Raw genomic sequence first — 12,959 nt, forward strand, 5'->3', positions numbered from 1 at the left:
ATTCTTATTTCTTTTGAGTGATGGAAACTCAAGGTTCTGATTGGTGTTTGCGTTACTGCATGTTATTGCTGGAAATTGACGAATGGAAAACCAGGTGGCAGTTGTGACATGGCGTCATTTTCCTGCTTTCTAGCAGTGGCAGAGACGCGACAGTACTCTCTGTGCCTGCGGCCATTGTGGTCTCCAGCATGCCTGTGCGTATTGTTTCACATGAGCTGTCATAGCGTACTGGTGTTATTGCTGGCAGCCAAGATGTTGGAAGTCGATACCATTCTTCTCTCTTCATCTTGGCAGGTCGCTTGTCTATTTCTATTGCCTCTCTAATCTTCCTCCTGAAAGTAAGAGGCTGTTTTACCAGTAAACGAGCTTCACCAAAATCAATCTGCTTTCCACACACATCCTGGTGTTCTGCTACCGCTGACTTGGTGTGTTGTCTTAGTCGGATATATCTTTTGTGTTCAGATACACACGTGCTGATGGGTCGTCCCGTCTTGCCTACATACACTAATCAACATTCGCAACTGATTTCATAAACTTCAGCAGCATGTAGTTTCTCCATTGCCTCTTTCGTTGTGCGAAGAACATCTTTTATTCTGTTGCTGCTTTGGAAAATTGGCTTGATGCCTGCTCGGCGGAGCAGCAATAACTAGCTGCTAGTAATAACACCATTAAGCTATGACAGCTCACGTGAAGCAATATGCACAGGCACGTGGGAGACCACAACGGCTGCAGGCACATAGAGTACTGTCGCGTCTCTGCCGGTGCTAGAAAGCAGGAAAATGACGCCATGTCACAACTGCTGCCTGGTTTTCCATTTGCCAATTTCCAGCAATCACATGCAGTAACGCAAATGCCAGTCAGAACGTTGGGTTTCCATCAATCAAAAGAAATAATAAGAATACCAACAAAGAACTTCTAACATCCCTGTCCTTCATCCTCAACAGCCTATCAGAATTAGATAACAGCCACATCTGCAGGTATATAAGGAATAAAGTTTTCTCATTCGGCAGTAAACAAAAACACACTGACAGTCATTTGCAACAGTGACTGAAACGTCGGTAGTTTTACATATTGACAATGTGGTCACAAACCCAGAAAAATTTTATTGTGTGTTTGAGTTTTACATTTCGTTGCCGTCTGTGTCATGATTTTCATCTTCCTTACAGTATGAATTCTCTGTTGTTCCGTTGCACATGCGCTCAGAAAGTTAGAACTATTAGTCTATGTCCTCGTTCAATATGTTAGTGCAACTGGCAACCATTAAGTTTTGGGAGAAAAGAAAAATCAATGAACATTTTTGTCAGGAACAGCTGGAATGCAGATGCCAAGTGGAAAAGTCACCACATTTCTTGAACATAAAGTCTGACAGGAACTGAAATTGAAGATAGCAGAACAAAAGCAGAAATGCTTAACTTCATTTTCAAATATTCCTTTACAAAGGGAAACCCAGGAGATTTGCCTCAATTTAATTCTTGCACTACTGCGAAGAAAAGAGAAGTAAATTTGTCACTTGTACTGAGGAACAACTGAAAGTAATAAAATTGAACATAGCTCCAGGACATGATGGAATCCTTATCAGATTCTATAGTGAATTTGTGGCTGAGTTAGTCCCCTCTTTTAACTATAATCTAACGTAGTTGGAATAAAACACCTGTTTACAAGAAGGGTAGTAGACGTAACCCAATATCTTCCACATTGAAATGTTGTAGAGCCTTAGAATATATTCTGAGCTCAAAATTAATGTAGACAACAACAACAACATCTCAAACAGAACGACCGTCTCCATGCCAACCAGCATTGATTCCAAAAACATGTCAAACCCACCTCACAATTTCCTGAAGTGTCTTCTTAAAAGCTTTGGATCCATGGTCAGGTAGAAGCAATATTTCTTGATTTCTGAAAAGCATTTGACTCAGGACCATGTCTACGCTTATTATTAAAGGTTCAATTGTATGAGGTATCAAAGAAATTTGTGACTGGATTGAGGATTTGTTGGTAGAGAGACCATAACAAGTTAACTTGGATGGGGAATCATTGACAGTGAAGTAACCGTGCACGTGCACCAGGGAAGTGTGTTGGAACCCTTGCTGTTCATGCTGTGTATTAATGATATTGTGGACAATGTCAATAGTAACCTCAGACTCTTTGCAGATGATGCAGTTATCTAAATGAAGTATTGTCTGAAAGAAGTTGCATAAATATTCAGTTGGATCTCAAAGATTTCAAAGTGATGCAAAGATTGGAAACTTGATTTAAATGTTCGGAAATGTAAAATTGTGTCTTGTCACAAAACTTAGAAAAGAAAAAAAATAGTAGTATCCTATGACTATACTATCTGAGAGTCAGGGTTGGAATCTGTAAACTCGTACAAATATCTGGATGTAACAATTTGCAGAGAAATGAAATGGAACCATCATATTGGCTCACTTGTGGATAAGGCAGGTGGTATTCCAATTTATTGGTATAATACGAGGAAATGCAATCAATTTGCTAATGGCATCAAGTATCCCAAGAAATCCTATTTAAAAATTTTTAGGAATTGGCTTTCAATGATGGCTGTAGGAATGTACTGCAATGTTCTATGTATTTCACTCGTAGGAATTGAGGCAAAGGTTATATTAATTACAGATCACATGCAGCCATTGTTTAAAATCGTTCATGCTGCGCTCCTTACCTGAATGGAACAGGTGAAAATCCTAACAACTGGTACAGTGGGCTGTACCTTCTACCACACACTTCACAGTGGTTTGCAGAATATACAGGGTGAATATTAATAAAACTAATAAACTGATGGACCAGACTCCTGACTGGAAATGAAGGAAAAAAAGGTCCTTTGAACATGTGTCCAGAAATGGATGATTTGTATGCAGTGCCAACAAATCTTCTCGGAACACAGTACAGAACTGCATCACATCCATGTCACAACAGATGTTCAAACTGGCCTCCATGGGACGCAGTGTCATGTGGGATTCACTTATGTGTATATGTGAGAACGTACTTTGGCTTAAAGCATGTTGGTGATCCAGCCTGGAGCTTGTGTACTAGGGTTCGTCTCGACGTCTTGTAGAACCCCGTCCTCCAGTTTGTGATGGTACTTGTTTTGGTATAGCCGTGCTGCCCCTTGACTACACACAAACATCATCTCAGCTTGTCCCTGACATGAATACCAGGCCATTCCACTGCTTACGGTTCACTGCTGCATCAATCACACAGCCTGCAACATACAAGGAACACATGGCATGTGGTCAGAGGAGCTGCCATTTGACAACACCATCTACCAGCGCAATGATGCATTTCTGGACCTATGTTCATAGGACTTCTTTATCTCCATTCCTGCAGTTTGTTGGTGTTATTAATGTTCACCCTGTATATTGTATGTGGTTTACACCTACAGTGGAGCTTTTTAATTGGACTGCTGATATTTCTTCTGAAAATGATGTTGTGGATGCTTTTAGAATTATAATTATTTACACTAGGCTGCTCAATGGTCTGACTGATGCAGAAATCCAAGTGTACTTCTGAGATCAGGGTTTCATTGCTGTGCATCAAGTGATGAAAGGAGGAGATGCCTCCTTAGTGCCCATATGCACTCTCTTTCTCACTTTTGGTAGAGTGAAAGATCATAGCAGGTTATGAAGTTATCACAGTCAGACTATATATTCTGAATCTGATGGGCTGCTACCAGTTTTATCGTTACAACCACACTCGAGAGTCCTGTTGACACCCAGCCAAATCTGTAACCTGTGGCAGGGATGCTCACAAGGACAATTGCCTGCCTCCTTCTCTCCATTGCATCAAATGCAGTGGCGACTGTGCCACTGCCTCTCATGATTGTCTCGTGTATCTTGATGAGTGAGATGTCCAGGAGATCTGAGTGAAGGAAAAAGTGCCTTATCCGGTTGCTCGCAAGTTGTTGGGTAGTTGGAAACCCTGCGTTCTACCATCTGACCTCTACAGTACTGTTCTTGCTACATCTCGCTCCACGAAGGACATGGCCATGCTGACATGGGACCTCACTTTCAGCACCGCGGTTGTGAAATCTGCCAGTTTCATGGTAGTGTCCCCGTTCTTCCTCCAGCTGTGCAGCATGTCACCAAACTTTCGCTTCACTGGGTGAAGACACAAGCTACACAACCAGCAGGTTGGAAAGGACAGAAGGAATACTCCTTTGAAGACTTCCTATGTCCCTCCCGCCAACCAACATCTGAGTCTTCTTCTGCCAACCATAAAGTCTCAAATAATTCAAACAAATGCAAAAGGTCACCTCCTTCACTGCCTTGAAGATCCTCTTCGATGATGTCATGTGGTACCCTCGCCCGACTGATTTCCTTATTGCTGATGCACACCACCAACTGTTTTTCTGCCCTGGACTCCGCAGGGCAAGAATGTCAGGAATGCCGATGCTTCTGCAGACCTCTTGGAGCAGGATCCTCCTGCCTGTGTGTCCTGTAGCAGTGAGTATTTGAAGGCTGGCACTTGGCAGCCACCGAGGTGACACCTCTTCATTTTTTTGTTATCATGGCTCTCCTCGAATGGAGTGTTTGTGGTCTTCGATCCAACAAAGAGGATTTATGGCTGCTCTTAGAATTGCACCATCCATTTGTTCTCTGCCTTCAAGAAGCAAAATTGCATCCTCACGACTGCTTTGAGCCCATCTCGGGCGGGAGTCATGCTGCTCGTATGGGATGACATTCATAGTCAACCCAATGTGCTAACTACCCGCCTTCAAACTGTTGCAGTTCACTTTTTCCTTCCTCACTTGACCTTTTAACTGTGTAGTATTTACGTCCCTCCATCATTCGATGTCACCAGGGAAGACTTCCTCCAGCTTATTGGGCAGATACCTCACCCCTTTCTGCTGCTGGGTTGCTTTAGTGCACACCATCCCCTTTGGGGTCCTCCCAGAACCTGTCCAAGGTGTGTCCTCTTGGCTGACCTTCTCAATCAACTTCACCTCATCTGCCTTAACATGGGAGCAACCACATTCCTTTCGGACTTCACACACACTCACACACACACACACACACACACACACACACACACACACACACACACACACACACACACACACATTCCCATTTGGACCTCTCCTTCTGCACTGCCCAGCTTGCCCAATGTCTTGAATGATCTGTTCTCTCTGACACTTACTCAAGTGACCATTTCCCATATGCTATCTGTTTGCTGACTCCTATACAAATGGCAGCTTACTAAGGCCAACTGGAGGCTTTACTTCTCCCTTGCTACCTTCTACGAACAACATTTCCCTATTTTTCATGACCAGATGGAATATCTTACAAACATTATCCTTACCACCACAGAATGTCCCATTCCTTGCACTTCCTCTTTACTGCCCTGTGTCCCAGTCCATTGATGGACTGAGGTGTGCCGCGACACAATTTGCATGCGGAGACATGATCTCCGCATTTTTAACCGTCTTCCTACAATGGCAAACTATTCATTATAAACAGTTGCATGCACAGCGTCGTTGCGTTCGTCAGGATAGCAAAAAACCTAGGTAGATTTAATTTACTAGTTCTGTTAACAGTTGCACTCCCTCTTCCGAAGTGTGGGCCAATCTGGGATCAAGATCCATTCCCCGATTTACGGTCTGCCAGTAGCAGACAATGTCATCGTGGACCCAATTGCTATCTCCAACACCTTGGTCTGCAATTTTAGAGATTTTGAGCTCCTCCCACTATCATCCTGCCTTCCTCCATCAGAAATGAGTAGAGGTGGCTTGGATGATACCCTTCATGTATTGGAATTGTGAGTGTTACAATGCCACTCTTACTAGGGAGCTAGATCATGCTCTCACTTCATCATGATTCTCTGCCTCAGGGCCAGATGCTGTTCATTCAGATATTGGAGCACATTTCTCTTGGGGGCAAGAACTTTCTGCTTCGTAGGTACAACTGCATCTGGGCAGAGGGCATGTTTCCCAGACACTGGCATGTAACCACTGTCATACCCATACCTATGCCTGATAAAGACCTTCCTTCTAGCTACCACCCCATTTCTCTCACCAGCGGTTTTTACAAGGTGATGGAACATATGATTCATGCTCAGCTGGTATGGCGGCTTGTGTCTCACAATTTACTCACCACTGCACAGTGTGGATTTGAAGCACACCATTCTGCAGTTGGCCATCCCGTCACTTTGTCCATCCATGTCATGAATGGATTTCTGCAGAAATCGCAGACTGTGGCCGTGTTCTTTGGTTTGGAGTAAGCCTATGACACATGCTGGAGGACTGGTATCCTCTGTACTCTCTCCACATGGGGATTATGTGGCCAAATGCCCCATTTCCTTCAGGAATTTTTAAAAGACTGTGTTTTCAATCTATGTGTGGTTTCTACCTTGTCTGACACCTGTATCCGCCATTAACCCTATAATGGCCTGTCTCCCACTGGACATCTCCGGCTTCTTTTTCGTTGACAATTTTCCCATCTATTGCAATTCTCCACAGACCTGCCTCATTGAGCGTAGTCTTCAGTGTTGTCTTGATCATCCTAACTCAGGGAACATTGACAATGGATTTTGTTTTTCCACTGACAAAACTGTTTGTATGAATTTCTGGCAGCCCAGTTGGTTTCTTCCACCGTATTTATATATTGGTCATGTTGCTCTTTTGTTTTTGAAACTACGATAGGAGACTCATGCTCGATAGGAGACTTTCTTGGTCCTCCCAAGTGTTCGACCTGACAGCCCGCTGTACGCGTTCCCTCAAAGTCCTACATGTCCTCAGTGGTACTTTGTGGGGAGCAGATCGAACGACCATCCTCTAGTTGTACCAGTCCCCTGTCCGTTCGAAACTAGATTATGGATGTTTCGTATATGCATATGCATGTCTGCCTCTCTTATGCTGTCTCAATACTATCCACCATCATGGCATCTGTTTGGCCACTGGTGCCTTTTACACTAGCCCGGTTGAGAGTCGGCATGCAGAAGCTGCCACTACCACTGTCCTACTGCCGTGACTTTCTCCTCAGTAGAGATGCGTGCTGTTTGTGTGCCATGCGTGGCCACCCATCTTATGCCACCTTCATCGGTGACTCCTCCTTTGATTGCCAGTATGGGGCGCGCCCCTCTTATCTGCTACCTTCTGGAGTTCACATTTAGCTCTTGCTCTGCCAGCTTAAACTTCACGCTACCTGCAACTTTCCCGGTTGGTGTAAACCCTTCACCACCTTGGCTTTGTGTGGTGGCCCATGTTCAGCTCAGCCTTCATTTGCTTCCCAAGGACACTACTCCAGCCTATCTCTGTTGCCTTCAGTTTCATGACCTTCGCATGAAACTTCGTGAAAGTACCTTTGTGTACACCGATGGCTTCAGATTGAGCATGGAGTTGGGTGTGCCTTTGTCATTGGCACCGTCATTTTTCGGTATCAGCTTCGGAACACTGCTCAGTATTTACAAAGCTTGTGTGTGCTTCACACCGTCCATCCCTTAGTGCATCGTGTCCAGGAAAGCTGTCAGTTGCTCATTCTTGATGGAGCCACTGTGATGTTCGTGTGGTTTCTGGGTCACATCGGTCTGACAGGAAACGAGGCTGCTGATGCAGCTGCCAAGGCTGCAGTCCTCGTACCTCAGCCCGCATAGTTCTTACATTCCCTCTGATGATCTCTGTGTTGCTGTCTGTCAGCAAGTGGTGTCATTTTGGCATCACCACTGGTCCTCCCTTCATGGGAACAAGCTCTGGGTTATTAAGCATCTCCCAGCGGCTTGGATGACCACCTCTCGGCCCTCTTGCCATGTGGTGACCTTTTTAGCTAGGTTGCATATTGGGCACTATCTTTTTGGGGTGCTCCCCACCACTGTGTGCACATTGTGCTCAACTTTTGATGGTCAGCTACTTCCTGACGGAATGCCTTTTTTTTAACCCCTTACGTTGTTGTTTGTGTTTGCTGTCTGGTCATTTTAGCGAACAATATACAGACTGTCACCCACAGTTTACTTTTTATCTGTTGTAGCAATATGGCGAACGCCATTTAATTTTCAGTTCAGGACCTACGTTTCGCTATGGTGTATTTTATCGACCTTTCTCCACATCCCTGTTTTAAGTTGTCTTCTCTTTCGTTGATTGGGATTGATGTGAAGTCGTTTTTAACTCGTCTTGGTCTTCATGTTATACAGTTTTGACATGGGTGCGTATGACCCTACTTGTTTTAATGCCTTACAAAAAAAAAAAAAAAAAAAAAAAAAAAAAAAAAAAAAAAAGAGAGACCATAGTAGTTCAGTTGCCACATGAAAATTGATAATTTACACAATCATAGAGTTTTGCAAGATAACAGAAGGTGCCCAGTTATCTTGTTCTTCGACTCTGCCAAGACTTGTAGTAGACTAAAGTTTAGCTTCCTATTGTAACTTTTAGAGAGGTGAACAGTTACATTGTTAAAAAGTTATTATCTGACAAAAGTATCTGTATTCTATCACAGGCCGCCCTTCCAAAAGGTTTTAGGAAGATTCACAGACCAAGGTGAATCTGAAATTTGTTAATCTCACATGATATGCAATCTTATTTCTGTCCTGCTGTAACAATACGCTGATGGCCCAAAATATTACTACTACCTGCTTAATAGCGTGTTTGTCCATCTTTGGAGTGAAATACATCACAGATTATTCGTATCAGGGATGCAACAGTTTGTTGGTAAGGTTGTGGAGATGTGTCTATGCACAGTTCATGTAATTTATGGGAATAACAGACTGCTAATTTGCGTATGTAGTGATGACACCCGATAGTGATGCAGATGGGTTCCATAGGCGAATTTGGTTGCCGATAACTATAATACTCCTCATACCACTGTTGTACAGTTCTGGCTCAGAGACACAGACAGTTACACTGCTGGAAGATGATATCAACGTTGGGAAAGGCTTCAAGCATGAAGGGATGCAGGTGGATCGCAGCTGTTGGTGTGTTGTTGATTATTACAATAGGTCCCATGCAAGTGCAGAAAAATGTCTCCCATATCGTAATACCGCTTCCTCCAGTCTGCATCCATGGCCGCTGCACATTTTGAGCCACCATTCACCTCGATAATAGCTTTTGTGGAGATGACCATCCACCTAGTGTAGCAAAAATGTGATTCACCTGAAGAGCCGAAACGTTTACATTGATTGATGGTCGAATCTTAATAGTCCTATGCCCACTGTGGTTGTTATTGACTATGCCATTAGGTCAATATGTGAACACGTAGGGGTGGTCTGCCATGGAGCTCCACGTTCAACAATGTACGATGAATGGTGTGGTCTGAAACAACTGTGCAGGCACCAGCATTGTGCTCTTTCGACAGAGATGCCACAGATCACCATCTATCTTACTTTACAGAGCAGACAAGCCTCTGAACCCCATGTTCTGTGTAGAGTGAGGGACATCCAACCATTTAGTGTCTAATAGTAGTATCGCTGTCCTATCTCTTTCTGTAAGACAGTAGCATGTAAATGTTCGACCAGCTTCACCATTTTCAAGATACTTGTTCGCATTCTCTGTGTAGTAATACTCTGCCCTTTGTCTAAGTCGCTTATCTCAATGGATTTCCTGATTTGCAGCCCTTATCTTTACTAGGGTGATCCGCCATCCGTGTCTGCTATGCTTACATCCATTTGTTACCATGTCACACGGCCTCAATGCCATCAGGCAACATCCAGTGTCCGCAATGGGCAGTGGTCCTAATGGTGATGTAAGAAGACCTGCATTGTGGTGGAGAAGCCAAATATCTGGCTCAGTAATCTTAAAAGGCTGCTGGAATTTGGAAAAACAACTTAAAAATAGACGCAGAGACTTTGTGTAAAATGTGGAATCTGTCACTCAGTTTGTGAAGCAATTAAAGTTAGATTGCTCAGCACAGACAAAACACACACAGTACAGATCTCCATTCATATAACTGGGTATAGAATATGCCTGTCAAAAATGGAGCAACTGTTGTTGCCTCACAGTACAGTTGAAGTCCACAGTCAACATATTTTTGTTGTTAGTCAATATCTTTATTTAATGGTGTGTGTGTTCATGTTTGCCGTAGGGGAAGTGGGTGAAGTTATTTGGCCCTAGTGGTCCATATTAATATTATGCTAGCCAACTTCCCTATTGGACAGTATCTTTTGTGATTCAGATATAATTTTTCCCCATTTAGTAACATTAAAGCTACAAAGAGACACTATCCACATTTATTATTCGTATCTGTTGCATTTCTTTCTTGTACTGAAATAATGCCCTGTAGTACATTCTTAATTTGGTTCCACATTTGTTAAGTTACATTGTGGAAGGTTTTCATATAGTTAGTATGTGCAACTGATCAGCATCTATGTATTGTTTGTTTTTTGGACAATTATTAATGCTATTTTCAAATATTTTTATTGAATATGTTCACTGTACTCCAATTGACCTGTATGTCTTCTTTTTAGTACTGTAATGTTTTTGTTCCATTTCATTGTGAGTGAGTGACTGACTGACAGACTGAATCTTCTTCATTGTGAAATAAGTAGATGGTTGTGATTATGCCTTCCATCTGAGTCACACTGTTAAATTCTGTTGTTTGACCTTTGTTTTTCAGACATCAGAAGACCAGACAGTAAAAGAAAATGCATTAACAATAATACAGATGTTATTTGATGTATGGCCTCCATGCTGTCTCCATACGGGCTCTTATTACCGTTCTGTCTTCAGAAAGTCGCACAAGGTGAGCAAATAAAGTATGGCAACTCACAATATAATGAAGGCATTGTGGAATAAATAGGCACATAAACAATACTGAAACATATCTAAAGTATTTAGGAATACAACAGGTTTTGTGAGCCAGTTGATTTGGCATCATTTAGTAATGCTCTTTAAATTCATTAAGCTGATAATGGGATTTTAAGAATTATAACTGTTGAGGAACCATAACAGTTGTGATATTCTAAATGATAAGAGAATGTAATTTCTAATAAATACAGAACAGAAAGAAATATCTCTCATTCCAGTTTGTAAATGAGTTGGATTAGATGAAAGTAAGTTGAGCAAACTAGGAAATGTTTACAAGTTTACAAGGGGGCCACATGGCAGTTGAATTTATGTTATTTTTTTATATTTATGGTACATGAAGTACAGAAGTCGGATACAAATTTCCCAAATCAGTGTACTGAACAAAGTGGCGCAGTGTTAGCACACTGGACTCTCATTTGGGAGGATGACTGTTTGAACCCACATCCTGTCATCCAGATTTAGGTTTCCTCTTATTTCCCTAAACCACTTAGGCAAATGCTGGAATGGTTCCTTTGAAAGAGCACAGCTGATTTTCTTCCTGATCCTTGACACGATCGAAACTTGTGCTGTGTCTCTAATGACTTGATGGTGGTGGTACGCTAAACCCAGTCTTCCCTCCTTCCTTCTTCCCAAAACAGTTTGGTAACTCTCTCAAAAATTCTCAAGAAAAGCAATTTTGAAGTTCTCCAAGCATCTTTAACTCTCTAAAATTAAATGGCTTTTTTGATGGGCTGCATAGTTCTGTGGTGGAATGTGTACCAGTTGTATGTGGGGCCTGGTTTAGATTCCCAGCTGATGTAAATTTTTTTAGCAAAGTTACATGTTCTATAATCATTTCCGTAAAGAATAAAATGCATTAACAAGGAAAAAATCATTAGTGTTGGAGACTGATAATCGGTGGTTTGACTCTTATTATGGTCATTATTATTATGAATTTCTCCCCCTTTCAGTTAGAATGCTTATGTCATTTAATTATATAATTTGTAAAAATTTGCTAATTAACACATCTAATCATTTATATGAAAAATGCACATCTTATTTCTAATTACATGTTGTTGTTGTTGTTGTTGTTGTTGTTGTCATCTTCAGTCCTGAGACTGGTTTGATGCAGCTCTCCATGCTACTCTATCGTGTGCAAGCTTCATCATCTCCCAGGTCCGCCCCGGTAGCTGAGTGGTCAGCGTGACAGACTGTCAATCCTAAGGACCCGGGTTCGATTCCCGGCTGGGTCAGAGATTTTCTCCGCCCAGGGACTGCGTGTTGTGTTGTCCTAATCATCATCATCATTTCATCCCCATTGACGCGCAGGCCGCCGAAGTGGCGTCAACTTGAAAGACCTGCACCAGGCGAACGGTCTACCCGACGGGAAGCCCTAGCCACACGACATTTCATTTCATTTCATTTCATTTCATTTCATTTCATCATCTCCCAGTACTTACTGCAGCCTACATCCTTCTGAATCTGCTTAGTGTATTCATCTCTTGCTCTCCCTCTACAATTTTTACTCTCCACGCTGCCCTCCAGTGCTAAATTTGTGATCCCCTGATGCCTCAGAACATGTCCTACCAACCGGTCCCTTCTTCTTGTCAAGTTGTGCCACAAACTCCTCTTCTCCCCAGTTCTATTCAATAACTCCGCATTAGTTACGTGATCTACCCATCTAATCTTCAGCATTCTTCTGTAGCACCACATTTCGAAAGCTTCTATTCTCTTCTTGTCTAAACTATTTATCGTCCATGTTTCACTTCCGTACAAGGCTACACTCCATACAAATAATTTCAGAAACGACTTCCTGACACTTAAATCTATACTCGATGTTAACAAATTTCTCTTCTTCAAAAACGTTTTTATTGCCATTACCAGTCTCCATTTTATATCCTCTCTACTTCGACCGTCATCAGTTACTTTGCTCCCCAAATAGCAAAACTCCTTTACTACTTTAAGTGTCTCATTTCCTAACCTAATTCCCTCTGCATCACTCGACTTAATTCGACTACATTCCATTATCCTCGTTTTGCTTTTCTTGATGTTCATCTTATATCCTCCTTTCAAGACACTGTCCATTCGGTTCAACTGCTCTTCCAAGTCCTTTGCTGTCTCTGACAGAATTACAATGTCATCGGCGAACCTCAAAGTTTTTATTTCTTCTCCATGGATTTTAATACCTACTCCAAATTTTTCTTTTGTTTCCTTTACTGCTTGCTCAATATACACATTGAAT

At 42.3% G+C, this 12,959-nt stretch overlaps 1 protein-coding gene across 6 annotated transcripts in view; it reads left to right on the plus strand.

Moving 5' to 3' along the window:
* LOC126251314 (uncharacterized) overlaps positions 1 to 12,959 on the plus strand; it is a 214,016-nt gene that overhangs the window by 21,713 nt on the left and 179,344 nt on the right. For all 6 annotated transcript variants that reach the window (XM_049951641.1, XM_049951643.1, XM_049951640.1 and 3 more), the window contains one exon: positions 10,548 to 10,673. In XM_049951641.1, coding sequence (XP_049807598.1) covers positions 10,548 to 10,673 — 126 coding nt within the window. The remainder of the gene's footprint in view (positions 1 to 10,547; positions 10,674 to 12,959) is intronic.

This window comes from Schistocerca nitens, chromosome 4 (genome assembly GCF_023898315.1).
Source record: "Schistocerca nitens isolate TAMUIC-IGC-003100 chromosome 4, iqSchNite1.1, whole genome shotgun sequence".
Lineage (NCBI taxonomy): Eukaryota > Metazoa > Arthropoda > Insecta > Orthoptera > Acrididae > Schistocerca > Schistocerca nitens.